The following is a 22047-nucleotide window of genomic DNA, read 5'->3' on the forward strand; positions in this document are numbered from 1 at the left end:
CCTCACTACAAGAAGGACATCGAGGTGCTGGAGAGAGTTCAGAGAAGGGCAACAAAGCTGATGAGGGGCCTGGAGCACAAGTCTGATGAGGTGCGGCTGAGGGAACTGGGGCTGTTTAGCCTGGAGAAAAGGAGGCTGAGGGGAGACCTCATTGCTGTCTACAACTCCCTGAAAGGAGGTTGTAACATGGAGGGTGTTGGTCTTTTCTCCCAAGCAGCAAGTGATAGGACAAGAGAAAATGACCTCAAGTTGTGCCAGGGGAGGTTTAGATTGGATATTAGGAAGCATTTCTTCATGGAAAGAGTTGTCAGGCATTGGAACACGCTGCCCAAGAAAGTGGTTGAGTCACCATCCCTGGAGGTGTTTAAAAGACACATGAATGTTCATAGGGACAGGGTTTATTCCAGTGTTAGGTTAATGTTTGGACTTGATGACGTTAAGGGTCTCTTCTTTTCTATTCTATGATACTATTACTGCTTGACTGGCTGCAGCAGTCTCCCCTGGTGTGCAAGGCAGCTATAAGCTGCAATACTGTCTAGAGTTGTTTCTTGGATTTGACTACAATGACATTTTTTGTGAAATTTGACAGGACGTTGGTGAATCTGTTTTGATTTTATCATATGATGTAAAACAAGGCTTAAATTGAGGCAATTGGGCTTTTTACAGTTTACATTGTTTACCAATGGAAGATGGATATGTTGTCTTCCTAAATGTTCTAGAATATAAGTAACTGCATACAGAGTTTAAATTGCTGTCTTTACATAGCAAGAACTTCAGACAGCTTTTCTTCCAGTTTTGGGGATATTTAAAGGAGCCGTCAGAATTACATTGCCTATTTAATTAGTAAAATGGGAGAGGAGCTTCAGTGAGTGAGGTGTATCTCGCACCAGTTATCTTCATGAAAATGTCAGGCTTGTGAATAGCTAAATTAATATTCTGAAAGTCTGAAATTGGACACAAAAGTATCTTGGTTGTTTGTTTTTTAAATATGGAGATGGAGGAAAGCCCTTATCATTAATGGTATGTTACATGAAGAAATTCAGATGTATTTAAGCAGGTTTTGCAGCAAAATAATAGGATTTAGAATCCATTTTCTTTTCATATATAGATTTATTTATTTATTTATTTATTTACTTACTTATTTATTTATTTTTCCCTGTGCAAATGCAAAGCTGTCCGGTCTACAAAATGGGGATAATACTTCATTAATTCTTGGAAAGCTTCAGGAACTGTAGCAGATTTTGTATGTAAAGCTCTTTATAGCAGTTTTCATGTCCAAAATGTTACAGGTATCATAAATGCTCAGCTTAACTATTTTTAGTGAAAAGTGGGTTTTGCCTACATCAATTCCCAATGTAGTTATTCCATAAAGATCTAGGATCCATAATGCTCGTCTACCTTGCCATTTGCCCTGCATAATTTCTTTAATGTTTTTGTGGCACTGAATTTATTCAAAATCATCTTCAGATTCTGGTGGCTTGTGGTGGCAGGGATTTTAGTGTTTGAATTAATCTGGGGCGTAGCTAGAAGCTGCTGCCCTCTGATGGCTGAATCGTGTCCAATTTGAGATCAGTTTTGGTATCTCTGGGGAAGCATCTATCATAGATGTGTTCAGTAGCAAAAGGCTTTAAGAGGTGCTCATCTGAATTTTAGATAAGGGTTGTATTAATCAATGTTTATGACCTAGATTTTGTCCTCTGAAAAAATAAGAAATGCTTTGTCATACTTAGGCATGCATCGATACTCGATATGGAAAATTTTGCATTTTAAGTGATGCTGAAAGTTGCTAAATGACTGTAGCGCTCCAGAATTTTAATGTGACAGCAAATCAAAGAGTAAGACTTTGAATTCATATCTGAGTTGAAAAGCAATAAATTATTATTCTTAAACAAAGAAGTATTTTGCAATTTGTTTTGCTTGAATAGCAGATATGGAATGACTTATCCTTGATAATTGCAGAATACAATTTCATTAGACGGTTATTGCTATTTTTTATTGGTCTGCTGTTACTGGTTTGTTTTGGTTTTTTTTGTCCACAGTGATTGCTCCAGATTTTCTGAGGGAAACAACAGGGCTCATATGGAAACAATATAGAACTTCAAAGCTTTCAAAAATTTGACCTATCCAGCATATAAACAAGCGACAGGATTTGATCTAAAGTTGACACTACTAGACTGTTAACCTGGTAAAAAGAGGAAATGTGAATTGTACAGTCAAGCATCTAATCAGAAATAGGACCCAATTTCTGCTGCTACAGCGCATTCAATCAGTATAGTTGATTCTTTAATCATCATCTTGATTTTCTTGCACGTTTTAAAAATGGTACTTGTAGTATTAAATAAATAAAAAAAAAAAAGAAGAGTTGGCTAGATGAACCTAACCAATATTGAAAGAGTTTATATTGCCATAATATTAGTGCTGTCCACTAATAAAAGGAAATTTTGTCTTTCAGCATAATCTCATACCAGACATTACCAAGAAACATGCCAAGCCACCGACCTCAAGTTTTGCCCCGGTACCCGGAAGGCTATAGAACGCTGCCCAGGAACAGCAAAGCCCGGCCTGAGAGCCTCTGCAGCATCGCACCAGCGGCTTATGACAGAGCCGTGGGACCCGTAACCGCCGAAGAAAAACGGAGGTCGATGCGGGATGACACGATGTGGCAGCTCTATGAGTGGCAGCAACGTCAGTTTTACAATAAGCAAACGACTCTTACTAGACACAGTACTTTAAGTAGCCCAAAAACTATGATTAATATTTCTGATCAGCCAATGCATTCGATTCCCACCTCGCCTTCTCATGGTTCAATTGCTGGCTTCCAAGGATATTCCCCACAGCGGACCTACAGATCAGAAGTGTCTTCACCAGTGCAAAGGGGAGATGTGACTATTGATCGCAGACACAAGACACATCATACTAAGGTAAAATACTAATTTTAATAGTCAAAATTCTTATTTACAAGGTTTTTTAGTAAAAAGTGTACCATTTCTGTAAAACTCATGTTGCACTATGGTATATTTTATTATAATGAAGATGACATCAGTATTTTAATGGAGAAAGGTTTGATTTTTAAAAGCATGTAAAAATCTGAAGGTCATAAAAATATATTTTTCTAATACCCTAGGTGAAAACTTGTCCTGTTATTACTATAAATGATAGTACGTTTCTCTAAAGGAAAGGAGTCAACAGGCAAATTATTCAGAATAGTTTGTTGTATGTACAGACATCTTTCTTCCTTCTAGCTTTTTTAGCTGGAACTCTTAATAGGACTAAAAATCCCACATTTCTTTCCATGTGCTGTTTTCTGTTCTTCAGCCACAAGTGTGGTTGCTGTGGGTTCCAGCAGAGAGCCGAGTGTAGTTGCTCTTTTGATGCTTTTGAGCTATTAGGGGGATCACTGAAGATGATCAGAGTCTATTTGCACACAACCTTAGTGCCTGACTAGTGTAACTTTGCTAGTCTTCATCAGTGAAAGGCAAATAATTATTTGGGTGCCATATGTGGATCTGCTATATCCATCATGCTTGTGTTATGCATATTTTTTAATAGATTGGACATAACATAAAAAATATTCAAGTTGAATGTAAAACTAGAGCTGTTATGAAATGCTCCTGAAGCTTTTTGCTAAATATTTACCTCAGTTGTCTTTATGTCTCTTGATGCAGGAAAAATATGTAACTGCACTTTAAAGCAATTTAAACATCTTACAGTTGTTTACTAAGTCTTCTTTTTGGAAAGTTCTTAGGTCCTTATCGACAAAGGAGTCATTTTGTTTTGAGATCCCTTGTCTCAACTGCACTGGAAATTTAGTAACCAGTGCTTGTCACAAATCTGAGAAATCCCACTAGGGTCAGTGCTGCAGAGCATGTGCTTACTTGTCCTTTCAGCCATGTTTTGCTTTCTCATATTTCATTCCTTCTGGAACACTTTATGCTAGTATTTAATGTCATATTTAGCATCTTTTATACAAGATTCCTTTTTACCTTTGGTTTTTCTTGCCATCTGGTTTGTGTTTTTTCAGTTATACAACTAGAATCTTCCATTAGCTTAGAAACAAAACCTGTTCTTAAGAGGTGGGGAATTTAAAGACTGTTTGAAATCATTAAGGTAAATTTAAGATTTCAACTCCATCTATATAGAGACCTTAGGTTTTTAAACAGCTTTCAAGTGGTGGGTGAAAAACTAAAATTGTTGTTGTTTACATGGGCTATGATTAGGGCAACAGCTGCGAAGGAGGACTGTTAATTAAATGAATTATGAAAGCTGGGTTATTTCTAGAAGTTAGAGGAAGCCTGCTCAAGTGTCCTAGATGGTAGATCAGCAGGGAGCATAACTGGCCAAAGCTGACACAAATCATAGCAAATTTGTCATGAGCATGAAGGTGGCTGGACTTCTTTTTTTTTTTTTTTTTTTACATTTAATAATTGTTGAGTATTTAGACAACTATGGATCATACTGTGCTGTTTTGTTTTTGTACAGCATGTCTTTGTGCCCGACAGAAGGTCAATGCCAGCAGGTCTGAGTTTACAGCCTGTTACTCCTCAGAGCCTCCAAGGCAAAACAGTGAGTTCCATTTTCATTTGGTAGATCAGTTTTTTCTTAAGAATAATTATTTAAGTATGAGGAGGGAACACTGAAGTCTTAATCTATTCAAAACTTGCATTAAATGTAGCCTTTTTTAATAATCAGGGATTTTAAAAGCAAATAAAGTAGTATTCTGTAGTTAAATTGAATTCTGAGAATATTGTGTAGCTGCTGACTCCAAATTGTCTTTAAGAAATACAGATGATAATTTTTTTTTAAAACATCTTTGGTACATTACAGAAATTCCTGGGAGAGAGTAGTATACATCGCAGAACACTTGCTTCTACATTAAGTATTTAGAAAATCATAGAAATAAAGATTTTTGGAAAGCATAAGGATACTAAAACTGCATTTAGTAAAATTTTGTCCTTTCTGACATCTCACATTTTTCTGTGAGAGTCGAAACCCTCATTGAAGTTATTTCATCCAAGTGATGTTGGGGAATGTTGTCCACCTTCCTAATTGAAACATGACCCTTAGCCAAAAGCTAAGCAACTGTCCTAAATTTACTGCATTTGTTCATGAGTTTTTGTCTCCTTTCCACAGTCTCCATCTGAAATTACTGTTTGAGGCAATTGTGAATTGAGAATATAGATTTTGAAGTGTCCTGTGGGCAGCAACTCCCCAGTCGATTCTTCCACTGCCTTGACCCCTGTTTCTTGCACTTCCCAGCATGAATCCCTGGTGCCTTCAGCAACTCTCGGGTTGGCCTTTGGCAGCTGGCGCCTTGTCTCTGTGCCTTGTGTTCTGCAGATGGTTCTTTGGGTTCGTGGCCCCACCAGCTCTCCTGGGGCTGTTGAGCAGGGTAGGGGCCAAGGAGGCCCAAGCTTCTGCCTGTAGAAACCTGAAGTCCTGCCCACAGCACAAGTGTTGCAGGGGCCAGAGGAGGAAACCTGTGGGTAGCTCTTTAAACAAAATTCAGTGTTGCAGTTGTTGCAAGAGTCCCATGAGCTGTATCAAAAGCACAGCACTTAGACCCGTGTTGAAAATGTTTGCAACATGATGGATGTCTATAGTGGAGAAGGAGTTACTATTAGATGGGCTCCTCTATGGGAAAAAAAGTTTCCTTGCAAACATTGTATTTAAGTACCATTAAATAAATGCACTAAAACCAGGCTCTTGCAGGGCATACCAAGAAGAGTTTTGATCTTGGAAAGGTGATTCATTGTTCCTTTTGTTTGAAGATGCTACTTTCAGTTCTCTTATTTCTAAAATTAAGTTTTCTTGTGCTTTGAAATGATATTAATTTTCAGATTGAAAGCATTGTCATTGATTTTTGGAGAGAACTTGAAAATGTGTCGTATAGCAGTCTAGATTCTTATGCTTAGCCTCTGAAATAAAGTATTTTAAATCGAGGTATTGAAAGAGTACTATAAGAGAGAGATGGGCCATTAGACAATTTGGCTGTGGTGTTGGTTTTCTCTCGAAGTAAATGGTTTTGACAACTGAAGCTATGTGGAAATCCCTTGCTCCCTCTTGTGGGCTGCTTTGGAACGGGCTCACAACGGTGGCAGTGCCATGCTTACCCTCACGGATTTTTCTTCTTTATTCTAAGAAGTTGGTATTCATTTTCCAGTAATTTAATATTTGGTTCTTTGGAACTTTTTTCTTTACTTCTTTGCTTTGGGGCAAACCTATGACTGTGGGAGAGAGCGGGTGGGGTTTTAGGGTTTTTTTGGTGTTTGGGTGTATTTTGGTGTTGGTTTTTTTAACTCGCAGAACTTGTGAGAAAATCAAAGTGCTGGATGAATACTTAACCTCTTATAAGATTGAATTCTGGAGAAGTGTAAGAAACAGAAGCAAACAGGAACATAACAAAAATACTTGTGATGTTAAGTGTTTTGGGGTTTCTTTTTCTTTTGTTTTGGATTTTTTTAAGCATTGTTAATAGGAATGGTTCCCAGGAATGGTTCAGATACAGTTTCCCAAACTGATCTAAACTGATCTGTGTGGAATTACCTGACAAATACCCATTTGAGTGTGACTGCATTTCCATTATATATATAATCTTGGGGTTTAAATCCTATTCTTCATCCCTTCCTAAGGCTGTATTGTACATCCTAGTCATAAAAGTAAAGCAGTAAATTAACTGGTAGCCTCAGACCCGTGGAAGGTGAGACGGAATATTGTGTTTTGTCATGCTTGTGCAGTTTTATTTTGTGAAAGATGATTGTTTCTGATGTGGTTCAGTTATCTTGGGTTTTTTATTTACTCTGAATTTTGATGCATACGTTTGAAGAATTATTTTAGAAACTAAATTTTCTGGAGGGCAATTTTTGATTCTTTCACAAAGCTCAAATGGCTGTGTGCAGGTAATGATATCCTAAGGGCTGGTGTTGTCTCCCCCTTCACTTAAACTAATATCATCAATTCGATATGCCTGTCAGAAAAAGTTTGGGGGGTGTATCCTACAATATCCTCACTTTTTTTGTCGTTTATACAGAACATTACAATATTATGGCTTTTTGAGTAGTTAAAACGTAACCCTTCATTATGTATTTGAAAGTGGTCAATTTGGGAAAAATGGTATATCTTTTGTTGAATCACTATAAAAAACTTTTGTAAGAAAGATGCTAAGAACCCTTATTTTGTTTAAGTGTTGTTTAGGATTTAAATTAACCTTTTTTCTACTCTTTGGCTTCTCACACTGCACTCCTTCAGCCAGAGGAGCTCACGCTGCTGCTAATAAAGCTGAGACGGCAGCAAGCGGAACTGAGTAGTATCCGGGAACACACACTAGCACAGCTCATGCAACTAAAACTTGAGGCCAGCAGCCCAAAGGTCAGCTATAAAGCAATGTGTGTCATGTACCATTCTCGCTAACTTGTAGTCATTCATTAATCAAAGTTTGCCTTGTACCATTAATGCAAAGTCTTCTGACTGCTATGGGAGTAGAATAGCCTAACGTTGATTCTCTGTGTATGTGATGATCTGCTATTAACCCTTTGAGGTTTTACTCATAGCTGCTTGAAATTAGGAATATTTTAACATATATTGTAGTTAAGTTTAAAGTTTTAAAGGGTTTTAACCTATTGATGTTATAAACAAAATTTAGTAGTGATAGATCATGAGATTCATTTCTTGTTTATAATGCCTCATATCAGATGCAATCTTATTAGTAATCCATGTACAAAAATCAGGACATATTTAAAGCAGAGATTTATCAAAGGGTTTATAGTTGTCTGTGTAGTAGACATTTACATGAGCTTACTGTATTTTATGTGTAAAACCAAAATGTAATGTAGTAGTTTGTAGCCATATTCGTGGCGAACTTTCATCACATTTGTTTCCAGATCAAAAGTTGCTAACAGTTCACCAAAAAAAAGCAGATAAAAGCAGTGTTATATTTCTATGTAAATCAGAAAGATCACTCTCTAGTTTACATCTTTTAAAACTCTTTTCATGCATTCTGCACCTTCTGTCCCTTTCCTTTTCCCCTCTGACTGCTGCCTGCTAGAATGAGATTCTTTCACATCACCTTCAAAGGAATGCCATATATTTGGATCATCAGGTGGGATTTGCAATTTTCTTGTGTGTTTTCATTTCTTAATGCTTTTTGCCTGCTCTTATCAAGCTGGAAATATTTGGGGAGAGGGATTTTCAGTGCTTTTCATGAAGCTGGCTATTTAATAGATGCCCTTTTTAAGTAACACAGAATATCTTGATTACAAATTTGACTTCTAATGGAAGAAATCCTCAGCTTAAAATTCATCAGAATACAGTAGCCACTCACCAATTAATTATTCTCTTCTTCATTTTCTTCTAATAATAACACTAACTGTAGCATTTTACCATCTTTAACCAAACTCAGAATATATTTCCAAACTTGTATGACACACATGCAATTTATAGAAAATGAGTACTTCTGAAAATGTAGGTTTTCAAATTAAGAAGAGCTAGATGTTTCTCCAGGACATTAAATGAAAAGTCAAAAAATGTTTTAAACAAGTCATAGCATGGCTTATTACTTTTTCTCCTTTTGTTCAGTTATTTCTTAAAGATTTACATAAGTAAAAGATTTTACTTCATTAGAATTTCTGATAACTTGTGGAGTGAGGGTACAATTCTGTCTTCACTAACATAATTGATTGCGAAGTGAAGAATTGTGATATCACATACCTCTTTTTATGGCTTTGTTGCATGATCAAATGGGACTTCTTCACAAGTTTTGTGCGAGAAGGTTTTAAATGGGAAATTTTTGCTAGCACTTAAATAGTCATAAATGCTTAGAAGAAATATAAGTTAAAAATGTAAAAATCACTACAGCCTTTCCTTCTTTAATATTCTTTCTTCTAATGAAATTTTTCTATTTTACATGCTTAAAACCAACTGTTCTTAAAACTTTTATGTCCTACATGTTCCTGTAATAGGATTTCAATGAGTTAATTAAAAACCACCCATGCACATGGAGACATGAACACACATACACGCGCTTGGTTCACCCAGTGACTTTATTTTCCTATTATCTCTTGGAAACAAGGTGTGAATTGTGACCAGTTCAGTTAGATGGCATTGCATTTCTAAACATCTCTGTCTTATCTTAAAGGGCTGCAGGAGGTCCAAAACAGTAGGGAAAAACTGCTTGCTAAATTGGGCCAAAATATTTTCATCCAGCTCAAATATTTCCAGGTTATAATGTTTTGGAATAAGGGAATAATTCTGTCTTCAACAATGTAGTTTGTTGCCAGGAAAGGATAACTCTCCATGTGGAGTGTAAAACTATGTACCATGCTGTTTCTTGATTAGCCGAGCTTGTGAGTATGCCAGGATTAAACATCTTTTAAACAGACAATTGCCTATGTATAACATGCAGAGTGGTAAAAAGGATCTTCTTTTTACTTGCATCAGATAAAATTTAGAAATGTAGTGTGATGTGACAAACATTAATTTAGTCAAGTGTCTGAATTTTGTAAATGTGCTGTAATTAGCCCTACCAGAGGTGCAAGAAATCACTGCCCTTCTTACAGTAAGAAAACATTATCAAGTCTAAAATATATTACCTTAATCACAAAATAGTGAAAGAGCAAGTTGGAATACTTGTCCAAATTTCTGATCAGTGTTTCTTTTTGCCCCTGCTTTTAATATAATACTGCATACCTACCTGTATGAAATAAAGGCCCCTGAGTATTTTGCTTGGAGTACAACTGCTTCTAGGGGTGGTATCTCATTTATATCTTTCTATTACTTTGTCCGTTATTAGTTTTCCTTTATGTCGAAAAGAAAAAAAGTCAAGGTTTCTTTTAGTGTAATTGAGGCCTTTCCTCCTCATTATCTGCATCTATAATCAGCTCGGATAATAGCTTGCCCTCCATGAATTTTAAATGCCTAGCGTACTTAAATTAGATATTTCCACTAGTATTTAATCACTGAAAATAGTGCTAAAACCTGCTTTGCCTGTGGTGGAACTCCAGTCCTGTTATCTTCAACTCTCACCTTTTTGGTCACAAAAAATTCAGTACCATACATAACAATAATGAGTAAGTTCATACACAGGTGAATTTTCAGGCAGACTAAATTTCACATGTAGGGAGGATAACTAAGTTGTTGTCTGCTGGTTAGGTGGTTTTCTTATGAAGACTCAAGAATATCCCATAGCCTGTTTTAAATCATATTTCTTTTTTGTGCTGCCACTTTCTTTTGGGATGCTCACAAATTCTTGTGTTACACTTTTCGATGTTTTTGTATTATGCTTTCAGAATTTTTGTTGTTGTCCTTGGGGTTCAGAGATAGGGAAAAAAGAGATCAAAGAGGCTGACACACATATATGCAGCCATATGATTTCTTTGATGCCTTATGACCAAAAGAATTATTTTCGAGCATCCTATTTTTAAAGTGATGTTATGAACCACTCTGCTGGCTCAAGGTTCATAGAGAGGCAGAAGAAGGCATTTGTATTCTAGGAAGTGATTCTTTGGACACAGCTAGCAACCCTGGGCAATAATGATTTGTTTGCCAAACTGAGGCATTTTATGAGGGCACATATAATCACAGTCCTGTGTGTTATTAAATTTTAAGGGGTCACTTACTGTGTATTACTAAATCCAAGACAGCAATCTCCTTAATATGTTTGTAGCCAGTAATTACAATAACAGTAACAAAAAGTAGGAACTTTTTGTTGTTGTTGTTTCAAATAAAAGATAGACACACTTATTTTTCTCCTTTGTAAATAAAGCTGTGGCAGGAGGTCCCACTTGAATCTTTCTGTTACTGTGGAGAATCCCAGCAAACCAGTCTTTTAGTAGAATTCTGAATCTTATATTGATAGTAAAACTTTTCTTTGGCTGAAAAACCCTTTTCTACTGAGCTCAAGCTATCTTATGTAAAACTCTTCAGGTGTGTTGTCATATTGATCTCAGCATATCCCAGGTTGGTTTGTCACAGTAGAAGCTCTACTAAATTTCGTTTAGTCTTTCATTCCTGAGTTATTTATGTAAATAGGATAGGTGTTAAGTAATTCATATACTACTGCTGGTACTTTTGGGTTTAGTTTCTTTCCATTTTCAAAGGGTGCATAAAAATAGATAGAACGTGAACAAGAAGTTGACAAATAAAGGAGTGAAGATCCCACAGCCAGTGTCCACACTGTTTTGGTGTTCTGTTTCTGTTCTCTGCACTACCCTCTTTCTGAGATTCTGAGGGTGGTTTTGGGAAAAGGTAGTAAATTAAGAGAGGCTGGAATAGTACAAGGGAGTTTGGATAAAGCTAACACATGTCCTGGATCATATCTGATATCTTGTGTTTCAGCCTAAACTTTGATATCCTATATTGTAACATATAGGATACTACTCTTGTATTTTTCAGGTTATTTGGGAAAGGTAGAGTGAGCTGACCCAGCCACAATTGTTGTTCTTTCTGTTGCCTTTTGTTTTTTCCCCCTCCCCAGGGGCAGAAGGGAGGCTCAGGGACAGCAGCTCTACAGGGTGAAAGAAAGACTGCTGGAGGCAGCATTGCTGTAAAAAGAAGGCAGGAAGGAAAAGTGTTTTTTCCTTCTTTTTCTGGACAGAGCAGAGGAAGGGTGGGAGGAAAGCTTGATTAGGTCCCATGATCACTGCTTTTACCATCAGGAAGCTTGAGAGGAAATGGGTAAAACTGCCAGTCTGAGCTCAGTCTTTTGTTACCCGTAACATATGGTCTTGTCTCATCAGTGAGGTCAACTCTACTGGTGGGGAGCCACTGTTCCAACTGATTGCTACCATCAGAACAGCATATACTGAAATGTCATCTGTGTTGGGTGTTATCAAACACAGACAATAATTTAGGAAAGGGAACTAAGAGGAAAATTGTCAACAGCTTGGTTTAACAGTTTAAAACACAAAATACCCACTCGGATGCTCACTCATGAATAATGTAGCTGTTCATATAGATCATATGTCAAGGAGGTGGGATTTTTTTCATTGCTTCCAACTGGAATATGTTTTTATATACTACATCGGTGAAGATAAAAGCAAAGATGAAGCATCACTTTTGGGGAGACAGAGTTATTTACTAGAAGAAGAAAGTGATAAAGCCAAGGCTGCTGGATTTTATTTGGTTTTACTGCTGTGTCGCCCTGTGGCATCAGGCCTCAATATGCTTAGGAAAATATTAATTCCCATTTTCATGACTTCTGTAATTGGAGAGACTGAGAAAAATACTATAAGTATTATATATAGCATCTAAAAGGTGTTCTTCACTGTACTAAAATTTCTTTTTTTGAGAGAGAGAAAATCAGTATTTGTCCTTGAGCCATTTATTCAATGTGAATAGTCTTCCAACTTCAATTTGGGAGTAGCCTTGTGATAATGCTTTAAGAACACAAAACTTCTCCAAATGTACAAGTTAGGTTTTTTTCCTAAATAATTAGGGGAAAGAAATTCCAAAAGGCATCAATAACTCAGGCCTTCTGTTGCGTTTCAATCAGTGAAACAAAACCTTGCCATGCAAATTCATGGTGAGTGCATATATACACATAGTGACAGTTAAAGATCATAAATATTCATACACACACTTCCTTCCTGTGTAACCATACTGGAAACAGGTAGTGCTAAAGTTTCCAACAAAAATAGGAGGGTGATTGTGCGTTAAACGACTTTTCAGTTTCTTTTGGAGAGAAAAACTGTCTGATTTCATATTTTTTCACTTACTTTTAGGGAAGTCTGCTTTTTAAAACCAAAAGTCCCATACTACTACTGAAATCCTAAATGTATGCAATTTTTACTGTAATAATCAAAGTATCTGGTTTTGACATTTGCACACACATCAATAAACACTGATTATTATATAAAAGATCTGACCAGTTCCAAACCAGTTTTGCACCCATATACGCAGTTGAATAAATACAATGAGTAATGATTCAAAGTTTCTAAGTATAAATCAGTGTAGTATATAAAGGCATTTGGAATACATGAACATATGTCTAAACCTCAATTCAATATTCAGAAGCTGGGAATGCTTTTATCTTTTTAATGTACATTGAGCTATTAAATGTATAGTTTAAAAGATTTTCTCATACAGGTTTGAGTGTTCCTATTGCATAATCCGATAATACTTTACAATATTGTGCAAAGCTGAACTTATCGTAAGCATTTTTATTTTTAAAAAGGGCGAGTTGTGAATAAATATTACATTGGTTTTGAGCATTTATGTGTTTTGGATACATTTGTTTGATATTATGAAACATTTCAGATGTTGATATTACTGAATGATGGAATATATAAAAAGCACGGGATAAAGTGTAATCTACTGCCTTATTAGAAAAAATTAAAGTAGAGGCTATATTTTACAGTGTCGTCTTTCAAATCTAGCCATGCTGTAAACTGATGTTTGCTGTATGCTCCTCCTGATTTGAAATAGATGAAAGAGAATGAACCTTTAATCACCATGGTTCACACTATGATTGAGAACTCGGCGCTAAGACCGCAACTGTACCAGCAAGTAAGGTCTTGGATAGTGAATGAAATTGCTTTATCATCTGCGAAAGTTTTCCTTAGTGACAGTTTTGGTTGTTCCTCAGATTTGTTCATAACATTGGTGTTTCTCTTATTTGCTTTGGAAAACCACAAGTCATCCATGCTTTATAAAATGCTGCAGTATCGTTAGCATGGCTTTTGCTGCGTTTTTGTTGTTAAGTATTAAATGTACACTTTTGAATAACTTTTTCTGTCTAGATTATTTAATTAGTTGATGTTCTATGCAGGTGTCCAGTAAATTCATCAAACTTCCAATAAGCTTCCAACATTTGTCTTAGCATGATTCTCTGCAATTAGTGTTCAAAGGTGCTTCTTTCTTTTGACCACTACAGAAGCATGTGAGTGGTGTTTACCTGGTCATTTCTGGCAATTTTGTTTTGTTCTAGGAAGTGGATTTACAAGTTTTTGTTTGCACCTACCAAGCCTTTAGCCACTGAAGAAAGGAAGGATCAAAATTACTTTGATCTGGGGATTGTAAATCCAAAAGGCAATGTCTGTTCATAAAGTCACAGCAGACTTAACCGTGCACACTTACAGAGTATCTAGTGATGGTTGTAAATGGCAAGATGGAAGAAGAATCAGAAATGTGAATGGAAATATTGTTTCTGAGTTGAGACCTGCATTAACTTATGAGCATGGCCAATACCTATCTGTTGGCACTGCAGCGTCTTAGGGATACTGGGGCTTAATAGCTCCTGTCACATACAGCAAATGTTTAAGAAGTTTCTAGCCTCAGCCACACAAAGATGTTGTTCTTATGTGAATTACTATGATATTTTGCAACATATGAGGTGCGCAACTCTGGCTGCCAGTCAGAAGGGAATATCTGACCAGTTCCCTTACACGTGTATTTATGCCCTTGTAAGCCACAATGACATATAAAGGTTGCATAGTTTGAAGTAAGGGAGGTGTTCTGCCACATAAACCAGTCGTTTATTAGTGATAAATGCTTCGCCATGTTTCTAAAAAATGCCGCAGCTTAATTTCATGTTTCATTTTATTTTGGAAGTCAACTCTGCTTGTGATCCAGAAGAGTTGCAAGAAAAATCTCAGCCTTCCAAAGGAAGTTGGGTTGTGAGTGACTTTGATGTCAGGATCATCTGATTTGTGCTCCTATGTGCAAAGTAGGCGCTTTAACATTGAACCTGAAGAAACTGTTTGGGAAAGGAATGGGAGAACTAAGGTGCCCTGGAGCCTTAAATGAAATTGAGTGTTTGGGCTTTGTTTTAAAGAAGTGTAGCTGTTATGACTTTGAAAGCAAATCAATTCTCTGTGATAGAGTATGTAAGACATGTAAGTCAACAGAGATATAATGGACAGAGGTGCTTTGGATGTGTCAGCGTAAACTAGCTCAGCTCCTGATGTTAACATCGTCACATTTGAGGTATAGCTGCACCTGGGCTAGCCTGCCCACTTATTTAGGGATACCAAAAAATTCCAGAGCACTGTCTTGATGTAGCTGTGCTGTCAGCTAAGGTATTGCTGCACAGCACTTCCGTCACCTCATACACACACCTGCTGCTTCATATTTGACACTGAATAAGCATATTTTTGGACATTCTTGTCAAAGACACAGTGAATCTAACAGGTCATGAAGACTGAGTAACCTTTTGTCACTAGAGATTTAGTCTCTTCAGGTCAGAGTGTTTGCGATATGTTGGCAGGCTTGTGCAGAAGAACCCATGTATTGCATAAGCTGGAGAGCAGCAAGAACTGCTTTCACAGCTGGTCTCCTCTATGAGATGTGCATTGAAGGACCTGCAGGAAAGGATAAAAAAATATATACTCATAGCTTCACTGCCTAGGTAGTCTTCTAAATTCCTGTCGTGCAAAACTAACCTGTTTAAAATTCAGGCAACTTATTTAAAGTTTAAACTACGTATAATTTTTATTCAAATAAAATAGATTGTTTTTACCAGTTGTCTTTCCCACTGCAGTTTTGAAGAAATGGAAACAATTGGGACAAGTGTCTGTGTAAGCAACCAAAACCTGTTTTGTTGTCAACATGAAAAAGTAGTTTCTGTTGACCATAACTATGCCTGCGGGTAGGGGGAAGAATCTTTCTTTGCTTCAGTTTATTCAGTTCAGTTTTATGACTGAGCTCATTTAGGATTAAGCAAAGGAAAGCAAGAAAAGCTTGTATTTAATTAAAAATTAAGGTGTCTTGCTTCCTGTTTGTTTGTAATGGTTGGTTCTTCAGTAAAATACCTAAAATATATACTACTTCATATATGTTATTTATAAGAGATTTTTGTTTGTGACTTGTTACATCTTCACAGTTATTTAAATCATTTTGACTTACAGCAGTTTCCTCTCCAGACTGTACTGTAAATTTACAATTGTAAGCCAGGGCAATGATTCCATAAGTACAGACAAGAAAAATAGAGGCACTTACAGTCTGGACCCATTTCTACCTTGTTTTTTTATGTTTATTTGTTTGTTTCTCTCTAATGCTAGGTCAGAAGTGTTAATCTTGTTTTCTAAAGCAGTATATGCTGATTTTTAAAAGTAGAATTATCCTAAGTTCCTCTTCTGTCTATGAGTTCCCTAAAGGAGGAAAAATGAAAATCTGAATGCAGCAAGCTAGCGTCCAGGTCTTTGCTTGGATAATTGTTCTTCATACATTAAAAATATATAAAAATAGTCCTTGATTTTTTTCCTTCTATAAGGATAGTGAGATCTTGTTTATGGCATACATCATTATTATTATTATTGCTATTATTATTATTATTATTATTATTATTATTATTATTATTATTATTATTATTGCAGCTGCATACATTTAAACTCTTATGCATGTTAGATTTTGGAATTTGTAGGCAGAAGTATTTTTCAGGATTGGTTATGAACACACGAGATGATTGTATTTGAGCTAAAAATCCTGTATTTCCAATTTGTATTTGAAATGTTATCTGTTGCATTATGCAAAATTAGAGGAGAACCTTGTTTACTGCAGGGTAAATGCCCGTTTGCCCTGCTTCCAGTTAGTAAGAAATACTTTTAAAAAGAAAAAATAAAAGCCTCTTGGAAGTCTGACTTCAACCTCATGTTCCCCACAAGATGTCCTAGGTTATCTTGTTTTAATTTCCAAGTGCAGTACCTTGCAGAGATGCATATTGTGCTTTCAGGGTCTGAAATTTCCCATCATATATTTATTGAATCAGAATGGTTAGCAGAATCTGAAAATAGCTTGTAATGTAATATAATGAAATACTACTGTCACTTCGATGTTTTTAATATTGACTGCCTAAATAGGTTTAACCCCTCATGTCTCAAGAGACATTTGCCTAATTTGCATTTATTTGGAAAGAAGTTTCCCTTTAAGGACATAAAATCATAGAACGGTTTGGGTTGGAAGGAATCTTAAAGATCATCTAGTTCCAACCACACTACCACCATAGGCAGGAACACCTTCCACTAGACCAGGTTATTCAAAGCCCCATCCAACCCAGCCTTGAACACTCCCAGGGATGTGGCATCCACAGGTTCTCTGGGCAGCCTGTTCAGTGTCTCATCATCCTCATGGTGAAGAATTTCTGCCTCATACCTAGTCTAAATTTTGCCTCTTTCAGTTCAAAGCCATTACCCATTGTCCTATCACTACCTACCCTTGTAAAAAGTCCCTTTCTAGGTTTCTTGCAGGTCCCCTTTAGGTACTGAAAGGCCGCAATAAGGTCTCCCCAGAACCTGCTTTCTCCCAGCTGAACAGCCCCAACTCTCTCAGCCTCGTTTTATCTCCTGTTGTGTCCATTCTGGTGGATTTATCCACTTTTCGGATTCATCTGGTACTGGGATTTTACAGATAAGGACTGTACAGTGAGACTGTAAAGTAGATGACAAATTAATAAGATGGAGATTCATCTTTCTAACAGAAGATGGAGATTCAATTAAGGTCACTACCTTTTCCCGTATAAGACACGTCTAGCCAAACTCTGCGTGTGAAGTTTGCCTTTCAGAAATGATAAGTTCTGTTTGTAGGTATTCAGTGTGCTGCCCCTTAACGTTTGGGAGCTGTGCAGTGTATTTCACCATGTTAAGAGGAATGGACTTTTTTGTATTTGAGTAGGCAAATGTCGAGGAACAGTGTAGAAGTCAGCAGCAAGTCATGTCAGTGGTTCAGCAGGTGGCACTCTTTCTCTGAAATTACTGTCCTGGTATTTGTAGGAACGATTTGGAGAGAGAATAGTTTATTGAACATGACATAAGATACATATCGATAACTTGATCATTGGAGCTCTTATGATGCATTCTCCAGGGTTATGAAGTTGTTAAGCTTCTTTGTAACGTGTATATTTTGCCTGCTGCAACTCCTCTCATAATTCCAGTAGCATGCAATAGCATTCTACACTTTTTGCCATAAGCTGATTTATAGGTGTGCTGTGGAAAGAGGAGATGCTGTTTTGTCAGAGGTGGATTAAGTGTATCTTACTATTTTTAGGGGTTTTGCATTAAATCTCTCTAAAATGTGGCAGCAGAAATGTTGAAATGAAGTGGCTCTCCAGCACTGCCTGTTTTGAGAAACTAGTACTGCTGACAAAAGCAAGAAGGTGGCAGCAATTTTAAAAGTGTGATAGGGTTTTAATGAAAAGAAATAGCACGTGTATAGTATTGTTTGAAAATGTGTGTTCATTTTCTGAATACTTAAAATATATTCCTTTTAGGGGGTAGGCAAGGATAAAGATGCTGAATTGGCAAGCTGTTTTAAACTCTGCTATAATTAAGGTTTAAATGCCAAAAAAAAAGTGTCTTTAAAAAAAAAAAAGGAAAACGTAAAAAATACTGGCTTGAAAAATAACATTACGTTTTTCCAGGAAAGCTATACAAAATGCTGAGCACTGTCTTAGGAAGATGTATTTATCTAATAGGGGATAATCTTCCTTTTGTAAAATCTTTCTGTTGTGAAATGTAACTAGGTTTTCTCTGTAAGTTAAAGACATTTGGCCATGTTTATGAGTTTCTTTGAAATATTTCCATTCCTCATTTTTCTCTCATTGTGATAAAATCTACAGTTAAAAAACACAACTCTACAACAGTAAGAGTTTTAATAGATACCTTAATTTTTGTGACATTCATGAGGTGCAAAAGTGCTGTGGCTTTTTTCATATTCCAACGCTCATTTTCATAAAATGTCCATTTCAAAGAAAGTTACTGTGTGGTTTTAATACACTATACATACTTTTAAATTGTCACCAGGTGCATTTGCATGAGGTATGTGGACATAATGTCTTGAAATGAAACACTTAAGTGTGTTGAAGATTTACTGTATGTTTGGAATGCTTGTCTGATTAACCCTTCCCTAGTCCTTTTCTTTCTAAGTGTCCTTTAACATGGACTTGTATTTCTGTAGTCTTTCTTGCACTATTAAGTCGCAATAATTATAACAGGTACATGAAAGGAAAGCACCTATGTTGGGACTAAATGCACAGATGTTTTTAGTCAAATAGAATAAAAAGATTGATAGCCAGTACTTGCTGTGCAGCACATCAAGTAGTCACTGTATGTTATAATCCGTTCTAAAATGGGGCACTATCTTTTTTCAGGTTAAATATTTTTAAATCTTGTTACCAGCCAGTTCAGAGACTGAGTTAAGAACTTAATGAAAGTAGTTTGAGGGTACCTTACATACTGACTGGCTTGAGGAGACAAGTTTGCCTAGGTCCAAAGATAAAATAGAAGTGTTTTCATTTATGGCATTTTTCATAATAATTTGTTGGAGGGAAGGGAATCCATATGACAAAGTAGGCAGAAAGGTATTTGGTGGCACTTATTGATCATATGTCTGTAACAAGATATTTCACATGTATTTTGCATACTTAGGCCATTCTGTTCTGATGTCAGAGTCACATCAGAATATTCTTGTGAATACACTTGACCTTAGTGGGCCTGGAATGGTTAATTCCAAGTAGAATGAGCCCCTGTATTTAGAATGCACCTAAGAAAATGTACATAATGACGTATGACTGTACCTAGGTATACGCTGGCAGTTTCATCTTCCTGCATAATCCATGTTTGAATGAGTTAGTTTTACATCTTTTAAAATCCAGTTTGCATTAGAAACATACCCTGTTCAGTTAATGCAACTTTCTACTGACAGTCTGCTTGACATTCCATTTACTTACCTTCATTAATATATATTGGCTAAAAATATATTGTTCAGTGTGGTATGTTTGACTTGCAAGCAAAAGCTGATTTCTGCATTCAAACTCTTAAGCTGAACAGTACTTTCATTTTCATAGTCCAATTAAGTTGTTTTATGGCAATATTATTCTTCCTTATAGTTAACACAAGAAGAATGTAGGGGTACGCTATACAAATATAGAACTGAAGAACTGGATATTGATGTAAGTTATTTATATTTCTTCTTCCTTGGAAATGTTGGTATCTCTCTCTTTATTTTGATAATAATTTTCTCCTTGAATTTGGGTTTGAAACATATAGGTGATTACCAACAGAAATTGCTTTGTGAAACTGAGGGGCACAAGACTCTTTTTGTAATAAGCTTCTAACTTGCAGGAAGTATTACATTTTAGACTGAAATTTCAAGAATGATATCTGTTCAAAGGTGAATTACTTCTAGAAATGAATTAATTACTTTATAAGGGAAAAACTCTGTAGTTGTAGTTCAGTTATAAGCGTGAGAGATGTAATTTCTCAGGAAATATGACCAATATGCCAAAACCGAAATTTGGCATGGGTAGTTAGCGTTTAGAGTATTGGGTTGCTAGTTACTAAAGAAAAGGGGCTTGGCGTAAAATTGGTGGTGAAAAATGCACACGTACCATCCTACTGTATATGCGTAAGTAGGCATGTCTAGTCATTCTTGCACAATGCAACTAGGAGTATACATAATGATTTAAGGGTTCTTATTTTAAGAGTAAAAAAGATAGCAGTGTTATCTTAGCGTTAAAGAGAGTAGGATATACTGAACCAAAAACGTTGTTCAAATAGAAAAGTAAACTGCTTCACATTGGTTAGAGTGCACTGAACAGTTATTTGGTGAAACTGGAGCTGGTGTGGAACAGTTTTTGTCATAACCAAGTTTCAACCAGATCTAAAACAGAGCAGAGTATGGATAGTACTAGTAAATAACTGTTAAAAATTACTACCTGAAATAAACCGTGAGAAGGACTGTGAATGTGTACAATATTCTTTATAATACTGAGGAATATGTTAATTAAAATGGTATTTAATACCTGTTATTAAGTTGTAAAGGTTTAGCTGTGGAATCATAAATTATATGTTTTGAGCCATGCTGTTGCAAGTTATAGTAACACTTATTTCATAGTGTCTTAAGGGGGTTTATTAAGGTTAATTTGAAAATATGAGACTGATACCTTCATAATTTTAGAATACATATTTTGTGGTAATAATATTTTACATATATTCATGTAATGAATTGATCAAGTTATATTTTGATTACTGAAGATGTTAAAATGAAACTCTAATTGCTATCATTTTCTGTTATATACCAGGCTAAGCTTAGCCGTTTGTGTGAACAAGATAAAGTTGTACAAGCACTGGAGGAGAAGCTTCAACAGCTACACAAGGAGAAAGTAGGACAATCGTATTTATTACCTAAAATGGATGTTATTTTACGTGCTTATTTTCAGAACATTGATAACTGAAATAAAATGAAAATCAGGCCAATGATGCAGAACATTAAAAATATTTTTTTTTATTATAATAGTACACGCTTGAGCAAGCTTTGCTATCAGCGAGTCAGGAGATAGAAATGAATGCAGATAATCCCGCAGCCATACAAAATGTAGTCTTACAGAGAGATGACTTGCAGAACGGACTACTTAGCACTTGTCGAGAAGTATCACGAGCTACCGCAGTAAGTAATACGTTCTTGCCAGTAAAACTCAATGAACCATTAAACTATTATCTTCATCTTCATGTTGTTAATTGGGTTGTCCTTGGTTATTTTTCCTTACATTCCAACAAAACTCAGTTGTCTTTTACTTGCTTGTATTTTTGTCAAAGTGATGTTTTTACTATATTCACGGAGTAGTCTGGCTTTTTTTTTTTTTGTCCAGGAATGAATGCATACTTCAATTGGTGTGGTAATTTTCATCTTTATAATATGAAAAATTAATTACCGAAGAAGTAAATAATGCAAATAAGGTATTTTATATGATGGCAAAACAGTGGCAAGCACAAAGTTCATCAGATATTCAATCAGATAGGTGTCTTATTTTAAGCAAAAGAGCTGCAGGATATAAAGTAGAAAAGATTATACTGTGAGTGCACAGTGTATTTAAAAGGTCTTTCAAGTTCTGCACTTTTGCACTTTCAAACACCTTCAAAAAAAAAAAAAGGAAGGGAATTGCTGTTTACTGTCATTTTCCACTTCATGATGCTTTCTACACCAAAATGACAAGGCAAAGAATAAAATTTGCCTATTTACATATATATACAAAAAGGTATTTCAGTGTCAAATTCTGGTGGTTTGCTGTGGTGAAACTGATACACAGTAGGCCCTGAAATACTGGTTGCAGTCTGAATATTAGGC

General features: G+C 36.0%; 1 protein-coding gene across 29 annotated transcripts in view; it reads left to right on the top strand.

Moving 5' to 3' along the window:
* The window catches only part of PLEKHA5 (pleckstrin homology domain containing A5), a 177000-nt gene that overhangs the window by 132321 nt on the left and 22632 nt on the right, over positions 1 to 22047 (top strand). For 11 of the 29 annotated variants that reach the window (XM_065030536.1, XM_065030532.1, XM_065030526.1 and 8 more), the window contains 8 exons: positions 2453 to 2921; positions 4480 to 4563; positions 7246 to 7365; positions 8042 to 8095; positions 13417 to 13497; positions 19811 to 19873; positions 21005 to 21085; positions 21220 to 21369. In XM_065030536.1, the coding sequence (XP_064886608.1) occupies positions 2453 to 2921; positions 4480 to 4563; positions 7246 to 7365; positions 8042 to 8095; positions 13417 to 13497; positions 19811 to 19873; positions 21005 to 21085; positions 21220 to 21369 (1102 nt within the window). Of the gene's footprint in view, positions 1 to 2452; positions 2922 to 4479; positions 4564 to 7245; positions 7366 to 8041; positions 8096 to 13348; positions 13498 to 19810; positions 19874 to 21004; positions 21086 to 21219; positions 21370 to 22047 lie in introns of those variants that run through there. The other 18 variants (XM_065030552.1, XM_065030735.1, XM_065030582.1 and 15 more) reach the window with 5 other exon arrangements.

The sequence above is a fragment of the Columba livia genome, chromosome 1 (genome assembly GCF_036013475.1).
Source record: "Columba livia isolate bColLiv1 breed racing homer chromosome 1, bColLiv1.pat.W.v2, whole genome shotgun sequence".
NCBI lineage: Eukaryota > Metazoa > Chordata > Aves > Columbiformes > Columbidae > Columba > Columba livia.